Here is a 25,145-nt window from a genome sequence, read left to right as displayed (position 1 = left end):
ATTTTTCTTTAGGAGGGTCTGACTAATGATTCTAAGCAGAATGTTGCAGTTACATACACAAAAATGTTACCAAATGCAGCTAAAATTGTAACACGTGGACTTTTTGGTTTCTGTCCCTTCTCTGTGATTTATTTTCACCTTTCCATTTCTGCTCTGGGTCTTTAGATCAGCACCTTTGGACTGCTGGAGAGGGTGAGGGAGGTTGTCAGCCCTAGGAGTCATTTGTTGGGAAGAGCATGATGTGGATGTTGTCTGTTTCTTTTCCCTCTCTAGGATCCACTTGAGTTTCCTTGGTATCTTTGCTAATACACTTTTTATTCCTCTTTTCTTTCTTCATTGATCTAAAGCTTCAGGTTCTCTCTAAATTTATTATAGATGATGTCCTTTATGTATGTTAGTTACAATTTCTTTTGGTACCCCTAAATCCAGGTTTGCCCAGGTACAGGATGCATTTTTAAACTGTGCATTAATGAGTTTTTTAGCTGTGGGGTCTCCTGGTGGCAAGGCTCATATCTGTCTCACATCCCATGCCTGTGCACTGTGTCCTGCTTCTCCACTGGTGTCATACTAGGCCACTATTTCTCAACACCTCTGTAAATTCCTCTTTCTCTGGAATATAACTAGAGGTTATATCACACCAAGGTAAAGAAAATTAAATGGCATCTGGGCAGTTGGGAAAGCTGCTGAACTGCACAAAAGCTGAAGTTACAGAGGAAGCCTGCTAAAGCCGTGGGCTCCTGCTGGCACAGGCATTGCTGCATGGTTATGGTTTTCCCTTGTTCTATGGGCTCATATCCCTGCATGCCACCTGCAAGTGAAAGGTGTTGCTGACCCTCTTAGGGCTCCAGGCTGGAGGAATCCTGTCTTTCCTATCTTACCTTGCCCTGTAAGGACCTGTGGAGGTGTGAGGGTAGCCAGTAGTGCTGAACTATGATACACATCCAGCATTGCTTACTGGAAATGCTTCACATAATGCTGTGTTTTCTTCTGTGAATTTCATAATTAGAGTAAATGCTGTACTCTACCCGTGATTAAGGCAACCTGGATGTCTAACTTCAACTTTGTTTATATGAAATTAAGCCTTTTATTCCGCTTTTGTAAGAAGAGATTTTCGTAAGTGTAAACTTTGTGTCTGTTTCCCTTGAGGAATTTTTTGCTTAATCTGCTGTTGTTGGAGTTTTATGTTGTAAATCATCTTCTGTAAATAGTTTGACAGAAAAAATAATCTTTATTTTCCTGTAATGGTGCTGATTGTCACTAATCCAATGTTACAGCCAGTCCTTGCTGTACTTAGCAAGCAGTGAAGCTCTGTTACAAAGGGTGGATGGCAAAGTAGGGAAAGGATATTTTTTTTAGCACTGAAGTATTAGAAGGTAAGTGTTCCTCATTGCCTCACAGCTCATTTACAGTTTTTTTCCTCAACTCCATTGTGTGTTTGGGGAGCTTTTCTGGTTTTGAGGGATTTTTTGAGTTGAAAGAGATGTGAATCTCACACACATACAACCCCCCATCCCAAAATGTTTGTCCAAATGCACCAGTAAGTGATGTTAAGTCATGGAAAACATCTAACATGTATATTCACAAAATGCTTCCTGATTACTTGTTAGTTAACATGAGGCATGTTTATGCTCTTAAACTGTTTCAAACTTAGAATTTACACTGGGATAGCTGTACTGGTTAGACCACAGACTGCAGCAAGAACCTCTGTGGGGAACACAGTGGTACTAGCAGAAAGTATTTTGGTCAGAGAAACCACAGTGAGATGACAATTTGTGTGAGTCTCTTGGTCTGGGACCTGCAGATATATTTTGAGTTCAGGCTACAGCCCTACTTCATTTTAGCAGAATCTCATTACTCTGGGTGTTTTGAGATCTCTCCTTAGTCACGGGACAGTAGAAAGAAAACTATTAACTTGACATTTCTACTTTTTAAATTGCATCAGTGGTGTCTTAGGATACCAGTGTCCTTGGTCTTGTTTCAGAATTCTGGATGACTTTGAACTATGTTACCAGGAAAGAGTTTGTGTCTGAAGGAGTGCCACTAAATGTAGGGGAGACTAAAGGTTCACATCAGCTTTTCCTAACTCTCAACAATATTTGTCTTTTAAAAACAAAATTACTCTCTGGCTATTGCATTAAGAAAGTAAAGTAATTAATAAGTAGCTTTATCTTACGTGGAACTTCAGCCACTTGACTAAATCTGCTTCAAATTGGCATAAATTAGATGCAGTCTAGTTATGGTGGATCAGCTTCTTTTCCTCGAATTTTGGTTATTGAGAAGGAATCTGAAAGGTGATGCACCACTTTTTGGATCCTAGACTGATAGAAATCTGTGGATGTGGATGCTATTTCTACAATGTTCTTGTAGCATTTTTGCTACAGAAAAATAGTGATTTTTTAGTTGTCTGACTTGTGGCATAACAGCATTATGGCTTTTGAGGAGAGGAGTGTGTGGTGCTTACAGCTGAAGAAATGCCATTGCTGAGGACAAGTGAAGCAGTAACTTTGCTTCATTCTTATTTTTTTACTAATATGGGAATGCAAACATTTTGTAAACCAAACCTGTGGGCAGCAAAACAAAACGCTAATGAGCAAGCTCACAAATGAGTAAAGCTTATTGAGCCTTATGATGCTTGCATCATGAGTAAATCTTACCAAGATTATCAATCAAACTAGAGAACAGGTGCTTCCAAAAACTGGGAAGAGTGTCAACTTTTCATAACCTGGCCTGTGTTAAAATTATTGTTCTTGGTTTGCTGTGCCAGGCGTGGTCTGCCCCTCATCAGCAGGTCCTAATACAGGCCATGGTGTGTATCTATATGACAATTAAAGGTTAGGGCCAGCTGATAACTGCCAGCTTTTCATAGGTTAGGAAAATAAAATGAACTGCCTATAATAAAGTAAAGCCTTTGGGGTGGGGTGCTGCCCTTTGTCACATCCATGCTGTTTCCTCAGTAGTGCATCAGGCCAGGGCAGTTTACGTGTTTGACAGCCTTTGCTTCTTTTCTGGCACATGATGATCTCATTCCCCTGCCCTGGTTAATGCTTTTCCATAGTCCCCTGGACCTTCCAGGCTTGTGACAAACATCACAGTCCCTCTGGGGCAGGCAGCTGGGAGAAGTGGAGCTCCTTATTGCCCAAACAGAGGAAAGTGGAGCTGCCCCCTCTGGGCACCAGCCAGGCTTTAAATCTGCTCAGTGATGGCATCTAAATAAAGAGATGTCCATGCAGGCCAGTAAGGAGCACTGAAGGCAGCTGTCCTATGGAGCTTTGCAGCCTGAAATGTGCATATTCCTCTTGGGTTTTAAAAGCAGGGCTGCAGTGTTTGCTTTTGTACAATTGCTCCAGGCCTTGGAGCATTTTCTTGAGCAGTAAACAATCTTGATTCAGTTTTTAGGGATTGAAACTCAAGTTTCCTAGAGGGAAGAGTAGGGGTATGCTTACCTCTGGACTGCTGCTGTCTTGGTGCCCTTTCCATTCCCATGCAAAGATTCTCTCTGTAGAGGAATTAAAGGAATGTAACCTCAGTTTCATGGTCCAGCTCTGGATTTTAATGCCTGCTCCAAATACTTTGGTTTCTTCATCTTCACCCAGCAGTTTTGTGAATTGGATGTCCTTGAGGCAGTAGCTAAAAGTATGTATCCTGAATTTTCACTTAAGAGGAAAGTGATGTTTCATTTCAGTCTTTCACTTTTAGACAGTCTGTGATCCCAAGTGTTACTAGCATAGAAGAACTGCAGCTTTTTGTTGTTGGCAGCCATGAAACAAGTTGGTGTGAGTAGCATGCCATAGAAGTAAAATAATAAAAAAACCAAAAGATGGGATGTTTCTCACATGGAGAAACTGAGCCATTTAATGAAAAATGAACCCAAAGCAAGTTTTCTAGGTCTGGGCTGTGGATATTTGTGAAATGTAATGCGAAAAGAACTTGAACTTCTGTTCTCAGTTTTGTACTCTTTTGTGCCAATTCACTTGGTTCTGGTTTATTGGAGAGTAGAACTGATTTACAGCAGGCATCCAGTCTGCAAGGACCGGACATTGTGCTCTGGGGGTGGGCCAACCTCTGACATAACTCTTAACCCAGTTAAAAAAATGGGGTCCAATTTGCAGTACAAATTGGACAAACGCTGTAACAATGTAATGGGATCCTCTGAAATGGAAGCATTTCGATAATGCAGGCAGGCTGCTGGCTTGTTCCCTTTCTTTGGATCCAAATGCATCAGAATGTGCTTGATTGTTTGCCTCTGCAGCCTGCTGTGAAATAGCTGGGGCTGAAGCGTCCAGTGACACTTTACAAGTTACAAAGACAGCTTTTTGGCCACTGACCCTCTGCGGGAGTCTAATCTTTGTTTTGTAGATGCCTCTTTATCTAGGGAAATTACATCAAGAAAAGAGGTGTTGGATTACTTCCTCATTGTTCCTCATTGTTAAAGATGACCTCCAAAGAATTTTTACAGGCTGATTCGGGCTTTTCCTTTAGGGTACATTGAGAAAACAAAGTCTTCTGTAAGAATTTCCTTCTCCTCCCGTTCATGCATAGCCTTGTTTGCTTTGTTTTTTTGACTGTAGCTTAAGAGAATATTTGGAATGTTAGCTGTGAATGTTTAACTCCTGAATTGAAAAAGCTCAATCGTTTAAAGACTGTTAAATAAAAATTAAAAAAAAAAGAGCCCCTCGTTTCAAGTTGGTGTTACTGCACTATTTGTGAGGGACTCCTTGTGACAGAACCTCACTACCAGAAGATAGTAGTAGAAATACAATGTGCCAAGAGAACTGCATTTCAATTAGTGTACCCTATTTCTCTCAAGGTAGCCAGAATGAATTGATTCATAGGCACTAAATTCCCCATCACTGGTGTTCTTAGCCCAACCAGTCTGTCCATGGATTCTAGTGGAAGTGCTGTGCCATTTGTACCTGTGCTGGCAGTTCTAGGAGTGGAATTGTGCCTATCCTGTCCCTGGGGCCTTGCCTAAACAGCTTGGGGTTAGGTAAAGTCTTATTTTTCACTCAGCTTTGCCGTTCCACTGGTGTGGTTTGGCTGTCATGGCACATGGACACAGGCAAGGCAGAGTTTCTGGATTGATACAGCATCTCTTACAAGATCTTTCAGGCACTCTAGCCCTTATTAAAAATTAAGCATTAATGAATGTTCTGAGAAATGTGTAGCCTGAAATTTTCATGATGGTCTTTTATTCTTTTGATATCTTAAGGTCTGTTAAGGGCAATGAGCTTATCTGGGGAGGAATCATCCTCTGTGTGTACATTGTTTATGCTGCTTTAATGGATGCTTTGGGAGGGGATCAGCAAGGCAGGAGCACACAGTGGGTGCCACTGCATACCTGAGCAGGAAGGTTTCTGCCAGTAAGGCAGTTGAGAGGGGATTGTAGGGGAAGCTGTTTTCATTCTTCTTCCAAATACCAGTTACAGACAGAATGAAATACCTTTAGAGGATCATTCTCATGCTGCTTACAGGAAAGAACATACTGACAGGAGGGAGTACTGGGGAGACTGCTTTGCTTAGGGGTAGTGGGAGGTAGTCTGACCATCCAGAACTGTGCTTTCTCCTCAAAAGGGAGTGACAGACCTTTTAAATTTAATGACAGACACTACTGCTAATGCGTTTTCTTTGTTTTACAACCATGTGTCATCGTTTAGCCGAGGCAGTAAATGAGTCCTTGTGCCAGGTGAGTGCTGGGAGGTTGGAAGGGCTGCAGTGCTTATCCTCGGGAGTGTCATACACAGAATAATAGCATTATCCCATGGTGCTTAACTTTGTGTAACTAGTCTTTCCTTATCATCTTTATGAAGCAGTGTCCTAAATGTGCTGTGTTTGTGGGTGTTGACTCCCGTGGCGTTGCACAACTGCGGTGAATGCTGGAAGAACGCTGCAAGAACGCTGCCTTGTAGTTCTGGTTGGAAAGGCTGAGCCTCAGACTGGTGCTGACTGTGTCCCTGTGGGGCTGGAGAGAGCAGCTGAGGCTGCTCTGGGGCTGTGTGGCAAGGCAGAGCACACTGAATTGACCAAAAGCTCATTTTGTGTTCACAGGCTGTGTTTAGAACCCTGCTTGCATTAAACTGCTGAGTCCTTTCTGAAAGCTGACGGAGCATTTAGAAGTTTTCCATGTTAAAAAACCCAACAGACCAAACTCTATAGATGCTTTTCTCAGCTTATTTTAAGCACAGCAGGAACTCACTGATTCATCTACAGGCTGATATTATGTATGCAATCATTAAGTAGATTTTAAGTCATAATGGCAACTTCCTCTTTAAATGGAAGCTAATTTTAATGAAACCTTTAATTTGCATGCTACAAAAAATGTTGAAGGACTTCATTTATGAGATTTATAATCTCAGTGAGACACAAAACAGTATTTTCCAAGACCTCAAGTGTTCTATAGCTTTCAGTTTTCTAGTTTTTGTGAACTGTGCAGTCTCAGAATGGGGCAGTAAATATCCTCACAATGGTTCAAACATCGTCTTCTGGTTAGATGCTACTGACCATACTTAAACTTCTTAATTTCTTAGGAAAAGGTCATCCTTCACTGAACTGTGAGTCATAGAAACTTTGATAGAACTTAGAGGTGACCTATGCCTTTCCTGTTCATAATCTTCATTGCTTGCTTTCTCTTGTGAACAAATATTTCAGGCTATTTGCACTTCTCTGTTGGCACCTTGCACTTGCATTCAGTCAGTAATACATTTTTAAAAAGAAATAAAACCCAGTAGTGATGCTTTTGGATTAGCTTTTATCTTGCTTACCTTTGCATGCTCATTTAGGGCAAGCGTATTTAGAGCACTGTGAGGATCCTGCCTGAATGACATGGAAACATTTTAGTTCAGTGAACAATCCCACTGTACTTTCAAGAAACAACAACTTCTATTTTGCAGAGCTCTGATGATCAGCTCTACTGCTGAATGCAAATCTGACTCGCTGGAGGTGAAGTGCATCTTTTATTTTTAACCTTAGCGAATGCTTGGCAGCGAGAGCTGGTGAAGCAAATCCTCAGGGCCTGATGTAAAAGTCTCTTGGCATTCCTGTATCTTCTTGTGTTAGAAGAGCCTTTGGCAAGCATCTTGGCCAAACGTGGTTGGGCCAGTTGTGTGGCTGTGTCCCAGAGGTGATGTAAGGCCAGGCGTTGGGCAATGTCCTGGTACTGCAGCACACAGGGACAATGCTATTGCTTAAATCTGCCTGGGGGAAGAACCAGTAAAACTTGCTGGTTAAACATCTCATGCAGTTGCCCAATCTGTGGAAGTAACTGGGGCTCTTTCTACTGACTAGCTGGTGGAAATGTGTGGAATAGCAGGCAGGGGGGTGTGCCTGCGTGGAGCTGTTGTTTATAAACAGCTGCTCTGCTTACTTGCATTTTTCTGGTTTTAGCTACAGCTTCAAGTTGGTTTAGTGCTTTTGTTGTGGTCTAACCCCAGTGGGCAGCTTAGCCCCACACGGCTGCCTGCTCACTCTGCCCCAGTGGGACAGGAGAGAGAATCATAATAGAGAGAAGCTGTGGGTTCAGATAAAGAGAGGCAAAAGTTATGGATACAAGCAAAGCAAACCAAGGAATTCATTCACCACTTCCCGTGGGCAGGCAGGTGTTCAGCCATGCCCAGGAAAGGCAGGCTCCATCCCATGTCATGGGAACTTGGGAAGAAAATTAGCTCTACCCCAGCCAAAGCCAGCATAGTACTGTACTGAAATTGTCTCTTATAGGTTGCTTTTTAAATTAAGATATCCATTAGCTTCATTTCAAGCTGTAGTTGTTGTTGCTTACTCTTTCCTTTCTTACATCAGTTTTGCCAAATGGCAGTGTGATTATGTCTTCATGTTTCTTGCCTAAAAATAGAATTGTGAATTGGCTGCTTGAAATACGACAAAAACAGTCAAGATTTCAGTTCTGTGGCTTTCTGAATATTTGTTCCTGCTCTTAAAATCTACTTGCTCAAGTTCTTCACTGAGCTTCCTGTGTAATGTTGCTAAAGCTCCTCTTAATTCTCCTGTGGCTCTTGTGTTTACCAGGTAAACAGCTGTGGCTGTTTTAGATGTTGCTTCTCAGATGGAGATTGCTGACCCTGTAGTGGAGGTAGCAGGAAGGTGGGGATGCCATCTGCTCTCCTGTCAGATTGTCACCTTACCATCCTGGGTGATTAAAGCAGTGTGCCATACTGAACTGGACAACTTGAGGTATCATTTAGTTCTGCAGAGTCTGTTACCTGCTCATTAGCAGCTCTCTCCTCTGAGGATTGCCAGGCAGCTGAGGGGATATAACATTACAAACTGCTGCAGCAAAATTAACTATAGCCCATTTGTCAGAGCTGAGAATTGTCTTGCAGTGATCATATGTAAATGAAATGAGTTCCTGTAAGGACAGAATGCATTATTTATTGGCTTTTTGGAGGTGACATTTTATTACAAAACTGCCAATATCAATTCCCCATCTTATATTTTTAATTTTCCCTCCTACATTATGACAAATTTCAGCATCTTTTATTGGGCACTAAAATTCCAATTTAATTATGCATACTGGCAAGTTAAAACTTGTCAGATGGTTTGTCTTAATGTTATGTGTTAGTCATATCAGAGCACTTAGGTGCTACAGTAATAAGAATGACACCAGTGATTAGTGCAGAATGAATAGGTCGTTTTTCAGAGTGATTCTGAAGCCTCAGCTGGGGCTTCATCCTCATGATATATTCTGATGCTTTCTGGCACTCAGGTCACAAAGTTCTCTGGAGATTGTGCCTCCCAAGGCTGCCAGTGTCAAACAGGTCTCTCTGAACTGGCTGCTGAACTTGACACCACACAGGGATGTACAAAACAAATGGGTAACCAATTGATGAGGGCTCAGATTAACAGCTGACATCAATTTTCTGTAAATTTGATGAAATCCTTAGCATTTTTAAGTTAAATGTACCCTGAATCCTTTTTGCAGTGTCGTAAGTGTAAAATACAGTTACTTTTCTGAGTACAAATAATAGGTTATTGTTTTCTGAGGGAATTACCTGTTTCTGATTGCTCTGATGGAATGAACAATGTTTAAAATTGCCTGCTCTAATTCCTTGCACAAGTAAAGGTACAAACCCATTCCTGGCAGTGACCATGTTAATTTAAGCAAGGGGAGCATAATCACTCTGTGTACTACTGCCCTCCTTGCAGTCTCTCTAAATTTAGTTGCTGCTTGAGCTCTGCTTGAGCTTTGCTTGATTGCTATTACCAGTAATTAATGTCCTAGTTTTGGTGAAATCTAGTCTGGATGATGGAGCTTGGGTATGAACTTCAGACCTGCAAAAATACAGTAATTATAGAGTACCTGTGATAAGTAGTTTATTTCTAAATATTATTATCAGCCTGCTGCTTGCAATTTTGTAGAAATAATTCAGAAAAACTGACTGGGGTTTTGTAGATTTGCTGTTTTATGAAGCTCGCTTTCTGTCATCTTTCAAAGTTGTGTTTAGCTTGGGTTAGGATATGGAACTGTCAGAGGTCTCAAGATGAGAATTCATTATCCAGCAGTGTGGAAATCTGTGTAATTGATCCTGTGGGATTTTGGGCACATATAAAAGCAGCTGTCATAGCTGTCGGGTAGCTTGTAAGCAAACTCTCCTTCCAGCCAACTTTTGCACTCTACTTTTGAACTTCAGCTGAGTTACACAAATGGTTTGTCTTTCAGAGCCAAGACATAATCAGCCAAACTGAACCAAGAGGAAAGAGAATATTTGAGAAGGCTCCCAGCATCTCATGAACGAACTAACGGAACCCGATAATGCTGGTTCTCCAGAGCCAGGTCTGCGGCTCAGAAAAGGACACATGTCTGGCCCTGCAACAGCACAGCCAGCCTTTGAAGAGGACAGCTCTCAACAGAGGCTTCTTCTAGTGGAGCCAGCACTGTCTTCTGACCAGGAAAATGTAAGTTATGTGATTGATTACCTGTTAGGTTTGCTAGGCAAAGTGAGTTTTGACATAAGCGCTTCAGTGTTTAAAATAACTTTCAGAAACGTGGACCATGAGCATACAACCTTTTAATGCCTGGTAAATAACTGTAATAATGCCAGGAAGATTCCAGAAGGATTCAGTTGGATGTATGGGAACTTGGGTGATAAGACTGGGCATAACTGGCTTTACCAGCTTTTATATTTTTATTTTGTCCTCAAGGAAGTGGCACTTGTACTGGTTTGTGTTTCGCTGAGATGCTGCTCATACAACAAGATTTTTGTTCTGTAATTTTCAATTAATTGTAAGTGAAAGGAGAAATATTGGCTCTGGCTGCATGTAATCAGAACCTTGGCTAATTGGTATCTTTTTGATGATTAGGACAGAAAATCTGTTTGCAAGCATTCTTGCTGGAATGAGACTGAGCAGTGGATGATATCCCCTGTCAGACAGTAGCCAGAAACAGACTCACAAGGGAGAGCACAGGGCTGGGGGAGCACCTTGTGTTACTTGCCTGTGACACTCTCCCAGGCTTCAGCAGTTGGTGGCTCACAGATTTTCTGAGCCAGTGGCAATATCTCTGAGGTTTTGGTGCATGGACCTTTGTAAGTTTTAGCAGCCACAACACTTAATTAGGTGTTCTACAAAGACAATGTCCAAGCACTGGACAAAAGCACCTTCTGGTCAGAGAGTTCCAGATCTGTAATTAATGCTTCTCCTGGGATATGCTCAGATGGATATCAGCATAGTTAAGTGGAAGAAGCATTCATCTTAGGCTCTCTATTCAATTTATCATGGATTAATGAGTTTACTGTATCAGCTCAGTCACAGCAACTGCGTGGTTTTAGCCAGCAGCAAAATCATGTTGGTGCTACTTAATGCATGTTGGGCTGTGGCTGTAATTGCATTTGCCACAAGTTCTGGGAATGTGCATGGCCCAGTCATGGATCAGCTGACATGAGAACTGGTATTTGCCTTCTCAGCTTGATGAGTTGGAGCCCTGACAGAGTTTAGTTCCAAGCATTCTTGTAATGAGAAGTCAGGGTTGGTATTCCTGTCTAGTAAGCCAAGCTGATGCACTCACACTTGTACTGCTGTAACTTCTCCAGGACATTCTCAGTATCCTGGTAAGGGAAACACCCAGACTCTTTTTCCATCTTGTGGAAGGTTGTGAAGCACGTGTTTGAGGTGCAAAGTCTTGGCCAAGGCTGGTTAGGAAAAGAAAAGTTGAGCTGTGCTAGCAGATATTTTGACTTGACCTGTTGATGTGTTTGGGATCATCTGCTTTGAAGTCCATTGTCACTCTTGTCTCTGACTTTCCTGGTTGAATAATGAGAGTTACCTGTAGCCTGTGGATGGAATACCCAAAGTAAAAGTCCATAACTGCTTGTGTGCTTTAATTCTCTCTGTACATTTGCTTGGCTAAACAGAAATTATCTGGATGAATCAGTGTTAAATTCTAACATTTTGGCAGTGAAATGGTTGAAATACTTTTCTCTCTTTCAGGCATTCATAACACATGTTGTCTTTTTGATTTTTTGCTTTCATCCATACAACAAAAGTTAGTGTTTTTTTTTGTTTTGGCTCACTACAAATGTTTGGCTTTCTTGTGTTTGATTTCTTTTCTCTTTCCTGGTCTTCTAAAGTGCTGTCACAGAAATTTGTTTTTGCCATTTGGGCCTTGCTGTTACATCTTAATCTGCATCACTTTCTCTGCCATATATGGCCTTCTGCTTTTTAAACTTCTTTTTTTCCATCCTTTTATTCCTGTCCTCTGTGATTTCTTGTGTTTGTTAGTATGATGTCTTCAGATTGTTTTTTCTCTTAAAAGGCTGAATAATTGATGCTTCTAATGGATGATCCTGAAACACTTTGTTGTCAAAAGTACCAACATTGGCTTGCCAAATGGCCTTTATTATGTGATATTCTGCAGTGTTGCAAATAATCTGGAGAAAACATTATGCTGTACATCCTCCTCTGCCTGGTGTAAGCCCCAGCACAGCTGCTGCTCAAATGTCAGCTCAGATTCACTCTTCTGCTGTGCTGTTCATTCTGGCTCTCAGCAGAGACACCTATTAGTTCATTAGCACCACTTAAAAATTCCAGAGCCTGATTTTCCTCTGCTCTGGAAGGGGTTTGTGTTCAGGTAACAGTCATACAAGGATAGTGCTTGGCTAGGTGGCAACAGTGCTCAGGCACTCAGGCTAAACTAAGTTTATAAAAGCTCTCAGTAGTGCCCACTCCATCAGTGTTGTTGTGCTCAAGCAGCCACGCTGCAGCTGATGGTAACAGTGTTGGATGAGGGTGGTGTGGTGTGTTGGTGGTAGAACCACCATCATCATTTAGTATGCTTTTAAATGCTTTGACTTAGGAAAAGCTTTTATCATGATAAATATGTATTCTAAAATGTGATGGGGCTAGGACTTGTGGTATTAGTGGAAAAATATCTGTATTTTTATCCTGTGATATTATGGCATTGTTTGTTCTCTTAGTGCCTCCTGTTACCCTGCAGCTCTTTAATTATATAAAATCTTCTCCAAACTCTCCTATACATGATTCCTTTCCCTACTTCTATATCCACTTCCTGCTCCACTTGTAGAAGTAAGCAGTCAGAGCTCTTAAGAGGTAGTAGTTGATGAATTTTTAATGAATTATTTTAATAGTCTTTTCTAAGAAGGAAGGCATGGAAGCATGTCATTATGTTGTTCAGAATTAATTTCCATCTTCCTCACAGCTTGCATTGCATAATATGTACTTCTAATTTTGATGGGCCAAAATATTGGTCCTCATAAGCAATACAGCATCTTTTTGCTAAGAAAATTAAGTTGATATTAAGAAATAAGCTTTACTCTTAAAAGTTCTTTTTTCTGAGTCTTTTGACCCTGACATCAGTAACCTACCTGGGAAGTTTGAATAGCTGTGAGCTAAAAATTAAAGATCCTACTTTATGTAAATTGTGGCATTCAGTAGATTCATGTAGCAAAGAATTACTAGCCATATTAAACATGCTTATTCAAAATAATAATGATAATGACACAGCTGCATCATTCTGCCAGTGCTGTTAATCTGCCAATTTTATCACGATTCCTATGAGAAGATACAAATCCTATAACATCAATATCCTCTTTATACCCAAACCTCTCACTCTGTGTTTTATTCTGTAACCCTCTGTTCTCTCCTAGAGTGCAACTATGTCCATAGATTATCCCCTCTTCCCAGTACCAGTTTCAAGGACTAGATGCACATCTTGCTGTCTTTAAACATGAAATTAGTGTAGTGGCAGGTGAGTGCTGAGCCTTTTGTGATGTGGACAAACAGTGACCAGTTGTCTGCATGATAAACACTAGATGATGACAAAAGGATCAAGTGAGCTGCAGATTTCTCCTTCCTTCAGCTGTTTAAACCTCTTTTTCTTGTTTATACTGGTGCTGATAAGGCATGTTTCAGCAGGTGCTGCCCCCCTGTAGCATCCTGGATTGCCTTGCCTTTGGGACAGCATCCTTTCTCCTGTCCCAGAGTTTCTGTGTCTTAACTGCCTTTGTAATTCCAGCAGTGGTAGTTCCTAAAGAAATCTCTCCTACTGTGACTTTGTTAAGCTGACACAATCCAGTGCATGTGACTTGGGCTCAATGGGCTCCTTATGCAGCCCCAAACCCTGTGCTTGACTCTTTCCTTTTGTACTTTAACCTGGCAGTGACTGGAGGTAAACAAAAAAGCCATTTTCTTTGCCTTTGTTCCAATCCTGGCTTTTCCCTGTGCTGGGATGATGATGATTCCTTTAATCACCAAAATGTGCCCCTAAGGTGGAGACATGTTTTTTTGAGGTGTTTGATAAACTACACTAAGATTCTGGGAGGAGGTTTGTGTAGCCCTCAAGTCCTCTGAATGGGCACAAGAAATTTGGGTCAATACTCCTCTGGATTGCTTCTCAGGGAGTTGGGGCTTTGAAAGGAGAACTTAAGTTGACCTCTGACAAATTTCATGATGTCTCCATGTACCTACAGGAGTCTTTATAGACATAAATACCCAAGAGACTTGAAGGAGGAAGGCAGAAGGATGGAGCAGAATTTCAGGTAGAAAAGAGAATTTTTAGAGTAATTGAAGGTGAGCAAATGACTCAAGGCTTTTAAATTGAATCATAGAACTCACTCAAAGCCTTTTCTGTTACAGAACTATTTATGAATTACCTACAAAAGCAGACTACAGACTGCAGAAGGATGCATGTAAGGAAACTGAATTGTCTACTTGACTTTCTGGTGCATGCCAGCTGGGTGAAAAAGACAGGTGAAGTCTTGAAGGTCAAAGGGAGACATTTGAGTCTTAAGAATAGTCTTTCTGGAGCCAATATTTGTAAATTCATTGTGTGAAATTTCATCCTTTGGAAATCTACTTGCATGTTTCAAACAGTTTAGCTTTCTTTTCAGTTGGGCATTTTTCTGTTGGAATTGTGATTGAAATCTTGGCATTTGCCTTCTCCATCCATTTCATTGCAGGTTTTGTTGGTAGAGTGTGAATGGAAGAGGCCTGGCAAGTTTGGGGTCAAGTTTGAGGTCCCACCAAAGCACATTTCCTTTTGTTTTAAAGCTGATTGTGTTCAAATGTTGATGTTCTGTAGATTTCTTTATCACCTCTTCATTTCTTCCATTTCTGCAACTCTTGGGAAGAAATGTTCTTTCTTTGAAAGCATGTGGGTTGACATTTTGCTTCAGATCAAAAGATCTTAACATCTGCATTTCTCCTTCACTTGCTGTTCTGAGAACTGGAAGTAATGTGAATTTTACTCAGACTGCTAGTCACTGAAGTAAGTGCTTGAATATAGTAATTTATTTTTTTGTACAGAAAACCATTTTTGGATACAGAGAGCAGAATATCTCCAAGTATTCCCACTTAGTCTGAAGACAATGGGACACATTTATGGAGATGGTTTCCAGGCTCCACAGTCCTGAGCTGCTCAGATGCTGAGCCTCCCTCGCTGGCAGCTGATGTGCTGGGTTATGAACAGACTCTCAGAGCTTGAAAATCTGCAGAAAGGGCAAATTGGTGCTCCAGTCAGCCCTGCATACCCAGAAGGCTGGCAGCACGTAGGAATGGCCATTCTCTTGTCTGCTGTGTGCCAGGAAACTCTCACTGCAGTACCAAGGAACTTGTCCTGGGTGATGGCTGCTGCCTTGCAGCTGGATTCAGCTGTGTTTTATTACTGTGGAGTGTTTCTGTGCTTTGGGAGGGGAAGTGCTGGTGCTGGGAGTTTGCTGCCTGCCAGCAGGTTTTGTAACCATTGCTTGCTGTGCTCTGTGTTGAAATTAGGAGAGGGAGGGAGTAGTTCTGTTTATCATTCACTGGCACAACAGTTTCCCTGGACAGGGGTTAGATTCCATGGGTTTTGCCTTTGTTCTCCTGGAGATCCTATCTGCAGCAGTGGGGAGGGGGTTGACCTTTTACAGTGATATAAGAGAAAAAATAGTGTTGAACTGGTGGGTTAACTTGCATCTTCCTCCAACTGTTTCAGATTGATTGACTCTGCTGTTAAGTTCAGCAGTACACTTTCAATCTCTCTGTTTATTTTTGTAACAGAGCATTTCTTTTTCCATAAGCCCAGCATGCTTGTTTTCTTTTTCTGCTGTCAGGATTAACAATGGCAGAGGAGCAGAAATAGGCACATGAGACTTTTCTGCAGTAGAAACAGATTTCTTCAGGCTCACCCCCAAAATGCTGCTGAGCACATGTGGGCATTGAGGCCTTGGGCCCTCATCAGATCCTGGCCATTGACAGAAAATCAGTAGCTGCTGCTGCTGCTGCTTCTCAGAGATTCTCCAGACCCTTTCCATCTGAAGATATTGGACAAGGGAGCTAGTTCTAATCAGAGTGTTCTAGCAAGGCTGCTGAAATCAAAATGTGACTTTGTCCTAGGACTACTTGCTGAATGAGTTTTCAATGTTAGTGCTTGTTTTTAATGAGTGCCAGCAAGCAGTCACCCATGACCAGTTGTGTAAAGCTGTTTTCAAGTGCTATATTAAATGGACTGGATCTTTTATAAGAAGGTGACCTACAAAGGAAAACCACTGAACTCCAGGAACCTCCAAGTACTTGACATTTTGACCAACAGGCCTAAAGGGTTTTTGGCACTGTGCTCATGAAAGACCTTTTTTGGTCCAGTGACAGCAAAGGCAGCTTTGCACACCCTGCTTTGGAGGGTGGATGTAGTCAGCCTTTTGGAAACTGTGGTGTTGCTGTGTTTACCAGCTTGTCAGGGAGAATGTGAATGCTAAAGGACAAGCTGTTACCTTAAAATAACTTGGTATGTGCAGAAATTAGGGGGAGTCAGGGTAAGTTTTATGGTGCTGTTCATTTCCAGTTAATTTCTTATAACCCAAAGAATAGAAGTTGATGAAATTCTGGAAAATGTGCAACAGGCTTAGGAGAAATGGCATGGCAGCACTTATTGCTGCTTCCCCCTTACAAAAGGCTGGTTGATAAAAGGTCAGCTGACAGAATGGACACAGAGGAGTTGCTGCTGAAAAAAACCAATCTGGCCAGCTGAAAGGGATGTTGGAGAACCACAATTAGAAAAATAACATTTTTATATTACAGCCTTGAATGTATCTTGGCCATTATGCTGAAAGCTCTCGAATTACTGAATCTGGCACGCTGCCCCAAGGAACATAAAATGACTTGAATGTCATGTTAAGCACTATTAATCATTCATCTGATGAGATCAAGATAAACAAGAGCAAAAACTCCGAGTCATGTCTAGACTTTGTGACTTCAGTTTAATGTGGAGGATAACAGTGGTATTGTAAATGCAGCAACATGTGTTTTGTAACTTGAGTTTTAAGAAGAAAACTGTAAGTACCATGTCATATAATATACCATGACTCAGTGTTAATCAAGACATTTGGGTTTTGTGAGCTATCTTGCCTGTGTCCCTACCAAGGCACAGAGTTTTGTCAGGGCACTCACTGATCAAGAAGAGAGTGGGGCAGTGTCTGTCAGCAGCTGAAGGAAACAAGAATATTGGAACAGATTCAGACTGCATCATGCTTTGAAAATTCCCCTGGTGGTAGGTTTAGGGCACTGGTGACATCTTGGTGGTGAATTGGCAGCACAGACAGTTGAACTTTGAGACATGGGAGTTCATTAACTCTAGAGCTTAATACTACATTAAGGTATGTGCATGGTCAGTTAGGCTCCTGGGTAACTGAGTAATGACTGTCTGGAAAGAAACTCTAATGCAGAAGGCTTGTGCCCTTTCTGGGGTTTAGGAGAGTTTTATTGCCCTTGCTAGTTGTGTCCTGGTTTCCACTGGCACAGCTCATTTTCTCCCTAGAAGCTGGTACAGGTGTGTGGTTTGATTTAGGGTGAGAATAGCACTGATAACACACTGAGTTTTTAATTGTGGCTGAGCAGTGCTTACCCTGAGTCAAGGGGTTTTCAGAATCTCTGCCAGTGAGGAGGGGCACAAGAGGCTGGGAGGGAGCGTGGCCAGGGCAGCTGTCCCAAAGTGGCCACAGGGATATTCCAGACCATGGATCCCAGTACATGAACTGGGGGGAGCTGGCTGGGAGCTGCTGCTCTCTGCTGGGAGACAGGCTGGGTGTTGGTCAGCTGGGAGTAAGGAGAAGATGACCACTTTTTAGAGTAAAAAAAAGTGGTTCCATTCAGATTTCATTTGTCTTTTAGTTTGCACACTCAAATGAGCAACATTGATGACACTTTCTGAAGTGATGAACCAGAACTTGTTTGTCACTTGTGCAAGCAGCAGTCATGTGCAAACCCTGAAACTTTCTAGAAATCTTTAAACTGACATCAAGAAAATACAGACCTCCAGAAAATAAACTTTGCATGAAGTCCATTGAACATAACTTAGTCAAAAGTGAGAAAAATGTTTCTGGAATCTTTTTCTGCAATTATGACTTGACTTCTGTCAGGCTTTTCCATAGTAAGGACATTATTAAACAGTGTGTCTGTTAACAGGTTTGAGAGTGATAGTATAGAAACTGTTAGTCTGAGTGAGAAGGATAAGCTGTTGCAGTAGACAAGAGAAGTATGTTGCATTTACTAGAGCAGGTTTTACTTCTCTTTTCTCTGTAACAGGATCTTTGGCTATGTGATCTGACATTTTTGGACTGCTTTCAAACAAGAAATTCTTGTGCTAAATGTAAACTTTTTTTTACCTTTTGTGCCATTGCTATAAAAGTGAAATTTTACTGTTAATGATCAGCACTGTGCAATTGAGCTCTTGGGTTTCTCGCTCTTTGTTTGCTCTGATGCTCTAGGTCTTGGGTTTGGTATTAAAGCTTTTTGATCCCTTCCAAAATATGCTCTGGAATTCTTGTTTTGGTGATGATCTGTCCCTGGAAGTGTGTTGCCTGGTTCTCTGTACAAAGTGATATAATTAAGTCTGATTTCTACCTTTTCCTTTACATTCTTGTCTGCCACTGTTATCACAAAAGAAGCTGTAATGCTTCACAAAATAGAGTGAGTATGGATAAACCAGTAAAGCTGGTTCCTCTGGATATTTTCACTTGTCCTTCAGATTTATTTTATTCTCTGGTACTGTTACTCAGCTCAGCTTGTGTTTATACATCTGCTGGATAATTTCCATCTCATAGGTACCTGTACTGGTTTCTAACAGCTTTAATACTTTGTGAATTTGCAAAGGGAGTAGGATTGAAATTGCAACAATTGCTTGGCATTTCCATAGAATTAAGTGTCCAGACCTTTTAGAGTGTAAGTATCCAGAGCCATGATTCTTGATTTATGTGAAACACTGATTGTAGGCATTGCTGCACATGTTCAACAGAAGAGTGACAACTGCTGATTGTAACAAGTTTGCTTGGTACAAACCAGGGGGTTTATCTAAAGATGCTCTAAGATGCTCTGGAGACTTCACAGAATTATTTAGTCAAATCTGAGATGCTTTGAAAGAAGTTGAGTAAATTAGATGATGTAAAAACATCTGAAACATCAGCCTAGTGAAAATCCCTTCGGCCTATGGGCTAGAAACTACAAAGGCAAAAGTTATTCTTGAAGCACTTAATTTAGGATATACCACAGCTCATTAAAAGTGGGAGTGGAGTATCAGAGTTTTCTTCTGGACTCTCATTTCTTGCACAGACTTAGGCAAGTGATATTATTTACCCAATATGTTTCTAATTTCAAAATGTGATCCTGTGGGCAGGACTTAGAAATAGTTGGGAGTGCATCCTAAAAGAATGTGCTTGCTTATGTTGTTATGGTCTAGAATTACTCGTGAATTTCTGATACAGTCAGCTGAAGAGGAGAAAATACACGAGTCCTGAGGTATGAAGGAGCTAGTCACAGTGGAAATGTTACAATACACCTAAGCAGAAGAGTGGTATTCTTTCCTTTCAGTCATTGCCTGAAGGTCTGGAAGTCAACAGACTCCTTCAGATTTCCAAGTGAAAACTGGTGTTGGTGTTGCCCTGTAGATTTCTGGCTTTCAACAAGCGCAGTTTACTGTTCTTCCCAAAGAGACTTTGGGAAGGAGTCAAGGGAGGATGGGTGTTCCAGAACAGGCCTCCTTTTGCCTCCTTAGCAAGAAAAGGACTAAGAAGTTGAGCTTTAGTTTTCTTCCCTTGAATGCTAATTTTGCAGTTTAATGGCAGGAAGGAGATAGTAAAATCAATTCCATTTTTTGGCAGTAATCTGGACTGTGTATATGAGATGAATTCCTTTTATCACCAAAAGAAGCTCAGTAATGATTTGTTTGTAGGCACATGGCCAAAATGCAAAGATTTTGGACTAGCTCAGAAATAGCTGTGCTCTTCAAGCTTTACAGTCTGTTCAAATTTAAGCCTTCCCATCATTCTAGAAACTGGGAGTATGTGCAGAGAGGGAAATGAACATTTTTTGGCACTGAGTCACTGGGCAGACTGCAATGAATACAGGCTTTGATTCCATAAGGGACCTTTTTTTCCTTCAGTCCACCCAGTTGTGTAAATTGAGGGTTACTAAGTTGTTCACCCCTTTTGAGCTGGTTATTGTGTGCTGCTGGGGGAGGGAATTCTGGAGTAGCTAAAAGGCACAGCAGTGCTGCTTCTGTCAAATGCCCTGGAACTTAAAGGCCAGCCTTGCTTTTCCATAAGGTATGCTCTGGGAAACCAAAGGCTGCTTTGGCTTCTAAATTGTGCAGACTATCATGAGCATCTTCTCCATGCCTCCATGGCAGGGCACTTAGACTAGTTGATCTTTAAAGCTGCCTCCTAACCCAGCCCATTCTGTGTTTCTATGACCTTGAGTTAATTATTTATGATATTGAAAACTGAGAGTCCTGGAGAGCTCCATTAGCAGCAAAAGGCAGTCAAATTGACAGTGTGGGGAAGTAATGTCAGTGAATGTTGTTGAGTCAGAATGAAACCAAATTGGCTTTTTATTCCTGTGCCTAACAGGAATTATGCCTATTTTAGAAGGATATTAGACCTATTTGCATCTTTCTGTTGCCTGGTGCCTTTCTGAATAGCACTAATGGGCTAAGCTAGGCAGAGTGAGTGTATTTAATGCTGCCTTTTTCTGCTGGAGAATCTGCTTAGAGCTGGTCAATATATCAGTCATTGCTGTAAAATACAAGATATTGTTCCGAGGAGTTGTTCACTGGAATGATAAATGAAGGTGAATAGACACAAGTACAAGGGACATGGGTTTAAAAGAATTGGTTTAGGCAATCAAGTTTTCCTGGACAATTGTGAGGTCATTCATAAAACTTGAAGGATGTGTACTGTGTATTACATACCAGAAATTGCATTCTGGGTAAGCAAAATTGGGTCAAGAACTGGGATGGGACCTCTTTGAAAGATGAATCTTCAGTGACTACTGCAAGGCTTGGGTACAAAACAGGTTATGAACATGTAATTTCTCTATCAAAACTCCAAAAAGCATTGGAGGCTCTGGATAGCTCACTGTAGGCTGGAAGATGTCTCCTTTTATTTATTCAAAAATGAGAATTTTAAGCAGCTTTTTGAGTTTACTTGATAGAAATAGTTACTAAGGCTTGACACCAAGGAGAGAGCTGTGATGTGGGACAAATGCACAGCCAGCTCCCATCCCTGTTGTGAAAGTTCAGGGCATTAATCTGAACATTACTGACAAGAGTTTGTAGATAAAGTGAGGTTATATACTCTATTCTCAGTCATTTGGGTGATATTATTGATACATCACCTAGATTTTTAAGTTGTTAACCATGGTATGGGAATAGGAGGGGGAGAAGTGTTGTGGGATATCTGGAGGAGGTCAGTCTCAACCAGTGCTGGCTGTGGGGCTCTCTTGGTGTGGCCATGGGGTGCATGGCAGCTCTCTGCATTAAGTCTGAAAGGTGCAAAAAGCTCCTTCTCTCCTTCCCAGCTTCCTCCAGTTTGTTTGTCTTGGAAGCTGAAGTGTTGATTGGAGTCTCTGATGGGCCATGAGCATGGTGGGAAGCAAACAGGAATGCAGAACTTCCATGGCCCCCTGCTTTTCTCCTCCATGGGAAGCTAGAGTGAATCAAAATATGCAGATGATGTGATAAGTCATGATAGAGCAGAGAACTAGCAAACTGTTCCTGTAAAGTTATTAATGATGTGTACCAGCCTGATATCCCAGCTCAGAGGATTATTTTAATTTTCCTTTTTGGAATTCTCTTGGTACATCCTGAGGATATGGATGTTTCTCTTTGTTTGAACTTTGCTTAAAACTCTGATCCCTGTTAGTGCTTTTCTTTGATAAGTTGCCTTTGTCTAACTGGCAGAAGTTTCAGAGTAGTTTCTGAATTACCTTGAAAAATCAAATGAATGAGTTAATTCCAGTACTGGATTAGAAGCTGAAGAGAAGTGTCAGTTAAACAGAATAGATTTTCAGATTTGGACTGCAAATTGAGGTAAAACATTTCTAACAAGGTAAAGGGATTCCTCTCCTTGGCTTACCTTTTATTACCCTGAAATGCCAGATCCATTATAGAGGCATTAACACCGGCACAGTGACATTGAAACACAAAATAGGGAATAATCCTTCCCTAGAGGTGGGAAGGCTGCAAGCCTCAGACTCCATATCTGGGATTTAATGAAGCGTGACTTAGAGGAGCACTGCTGGCTCCCAAACCTGCTGGAAACATATGCAGAATGGATTAGACATGTGAGTTGTTCTCAGGTACCTAAGAATGTAATCATTTCTTTGCTTGCTCCTCTGAATTCTTTTCTCAGTGCCGTGCAAGGAGAGACTTCTTTATTTGCCAAGACCTCAGTTCATAGTTTTGTATGGAAAACAACATTGCCTTCCTCTGTTCATCTTTCTACAAAGCATTTTCTCTTTTTTTTTTTTTCCCCTCCAGTGTTCTGAGGATAATAAACACAATGATGAACCACCTCAAGAGGATGAAGGCTTTATGGGAATGTCACCCCTTCTACAAGCCCACCATGCTATGGAGAGAATGGAAGAATTTGTGTGTAAGGTAAGGACACGTGGAAACTGCTGAAGTAATTTCTTTTTTTAGGAAGCTCCAGTGGACAGGAGGCTCTACTTGGAGCAACTGCACTGCTAATGTGAGGGAGAGGAGGTTCTCACTCCCCCAAATGGGCATCTTGTGTTCTAAGCAGCAATGCTGCACTTCCTCAGCACCTGTCTGTCATTCAGGATTAAATTGCAGAGCGTGGAACAATAGGGATTCACAACTGAGACTCCAGAGCTGATCATGCAACTCAGGTGTGTCCCTTGAGAAACACCTGTGAGTACAAAGCAGAACAAAAGCCTTCTGGTTCAAGGCACTTTGACTTACAAGGTCATTTGACCAGATTTCTTCAGATTTGCAAATATTTTGCTTTTCCAGCACCGTTTACATCTGTTGTGGAATAAGCTTTGTCCCTGACTTGAAAGCAATGCCATATTGAAACCATACCTAAGTAAATCTATTGTAGATTTTGTAATTGTTGACCTTGGCTCAATTTTTGCTACTTTTTAGAGCCACTGGGCTGTGTCAGTCCCTGGCCCTCCTTTCTGAAAGGAATGCTGCCCCTTTATACAGTGGTTCCTGCTGGTTTTGTGAACCGCTTTACAGAGGGACCTGAGTTACTTGGTGGTCTTTTGTGTGTGGGTCATTTTGGTTTTTTGCTTTTGTTGGTTATTTTTTTTTTTTACTCTGTATCTTTGCCTCTTTTAAAATGTTTTATAGGATGTATTGTGTAAAATGAATTACCTCCTTCTGTTTCTACCTCAATTCACATTTTTTGTTCATGAACTAAACCAGCTATTTTCTTGTTTAATGTACTTAAGAACCCAGTCTTTAACTGGGCTGGTTATTCTGGATAGCTTTGTTTTGCTTCCACGCATGAGTGTGGAGAATTGATTTAAAAACCCTGGGCTCTTGTTGAAACTGAAATAAGAATGTAGCTTTTTTAAACTTAGTGTTTCAGGAACCTTCAGCCTTGCTCCTGTAACTCTAGCCAGCCAGCAAGTCCACGGAGCCCTGCAGAAACAGCCCCGGTACATAAAGCAGTTCCCTGCTCCCCCTGTCCTTGCTGGTGCTGCCACACTGAAGCCTCCCTGTGCCTTGTGTCACTGAAGCAGTGCTGGGAACATCTGTGCACACTCATTTCCTCTGGAGCCAGCTGCAGGAACAGCTCTGTGCACAAACCCCCTCTCTCCCTTTCAAGAAGAAATCACATGGAATTGAGAGTCCTGAGTGTTGCCTTAACTGCTCTGTCACGATTTGGTTGTGATTTGTGAGCTTGGGAGCATCTTTTGCCCAACCTGAATAAGGGGTTGGACTCTTCTTGCTGGGCTCTCACCCTTTCACACTCTCTGGCCCCTCTCAGTGTTAATGGATAGCTGCCTTTGCTAGCCTCCCCCAGGTGCTAGCAGTCAGGGTGGAGGAACAGGCTTATTTATGTATTTATTTGAGACAGCTAGGTGTGGGCTTCTTCAGTGAAATGGAAAAGATGGCCTGTGAAAGAACAGAACAGGGAAGCAAATTAAATGTTCTTTCTCCATCAGCAGTAAAGATGCCCAGTATCCTTCCTGTCCAATGGAATGCTGAAGTATTTCCTTCTCTGATGGTGCAGCTCATTTTGAGCTGGGAACAGTGACTTTAGCATGATATTTCCCCAGAGATATTCCATCAGCTCTCTTCTCTTTACTGTACTCACAGGTTAACTCCAGCACTGTCACTAAAACAGGTTTTCTGACTATTTCCATGCAGTGATGGAGCTCTTTCCCTGTGTTTCACAACACTCTTTGAACCCCTAGGTGTGGGAGGGCCGATGGAGAGTCATTCCCCACGACGTTCTGCCCGACTGGCTGAAGGACAATGACTACCTGCTGCATGGACACAGACCACCCATGCCTTCCTTCAGGGCTTGTTTCAAGAGCATCTTCAGAATACACACAGAGACTGGCAACATCTGGACACATCTCCTAGGTACTCTCAGCTTGCTTTAATCTGATCCTAAATCTCATCCAGCGGTTTTGTTGCTCTCAAAGAAAAGAGAGAGAGATAGAAGGGGCTGCTGGGTTGTCACTAGGAACCTGCTAAATCAGCAGCTTGGTATCTCTCTCCTAGTTTTATCCCATCACAGATGGATGGGACTTGATCAATTATGGCATGGCATACAAACCCATGCATGAAACATTTCCTAATTGTTAATGAAATACTGTTAGATCCTTCTTTTCCCAAGTGTGTAGGTGTTAATTGGGATTGCATTTCTTGCCACAGGAACACACTTAAGTTGCATCTTTTCTGAGCAGTTTCAACTTGTGAGAGCCTTGAAGGGGAGTGGTGATGCTTGCAGAAAGAAAAGCTTTCAGTATGCATGGACTTGACAGCTCTCTGCCTTGCTGTTTTGCAGGATGCGTGTTCTTCCTTTGTCTGGGAATCTTCTACATGTTCCGGCCAAACATGTCCTTCGTAGCACCTGTGCAGGAGAAAGTGGTTGTTGGGCTGTTCTTCCTGGGAGCCATCCTCTGCCTCTCCTTCTCATGGCTCTTCCACACAGTTTATTGCCACTCAGAAGGTGTTTCCCGGCTCTTCTCCAAGTAAGTGCCTGGAGAACAGGGCAGGCCAAATAGGAAACAGGTGGGAAAACAGGCCTGGGGTTTGTGCCTGGAGCCCCAGTGTGGGAGTTGTTCATTTCATGACTGCATGTACTTTGGAACAGAGTTGAGCAGAGATTTAATGCAGCTTCTTCTAATTATAGTTTGTTTCAGCATGAGTTTTTGTGCTGTCATTTGAGTCTTAA

General features: G+C 41.7%; 1 protein-coding gene across 8 annotated transcripts in view; it reads left to right on the top strand.

Annotated features, from left to right (window-relative positions):
- The window catches only part of ADIPOR2 (adiponectin receptor 2), a 44,302-nt gene that overhangs the window by 12,632 nt on the left and 6,525 nt on the right, over positions 1-25,145 (top strand). For 6 of the 8 annotated variants that reach the window (XM_015627801.3, XM_015627803.3, XM_015627807.2 and 3 more), the window contains exons 2-5: positions 9,668-9,903; positions 22,247-22,366; positions 24,157-24,328; positions 24,756-24,942. In XM_015627801.3, the coding sequence (XP_015483287.1) occupies positions 9,736-9,903; positions 22,247-22,366; positions 24,157-24,328; positions 24,756-24,942 (647 nt within the window). In that variant the 5' untranslated portion in view covers positions 9,668-9,735. Of the gene's footprint in view, positions 1-8,048; positions 8,182-9,667; positions 9,904-14,129; positions 14,151-22,246; positions 22,367-24,156; positions 24,329-24,755; positions 24,943-25,145 lie in introns of those variants that run through there. The other 2 variants (XM_015627805.3, XM_015627809.1) reach the window with 2 other exon arrangements.

This window comes from Parus major, chromosome 1A (assembly GCF_001522545.3).
Source record: "Parus major isolate Abel chromosome 1A, Parus_major1.1, whole genome shotgun sequence".
NCBI classification, from domain to species: Eukaryota; Metazoa; Chordata; class Aves; order Passeriformes; family Paridae; genus Parus; species Parus major.
This window is presented reverse-complemented; position numbering and strand designations above follow the sequence as displayed.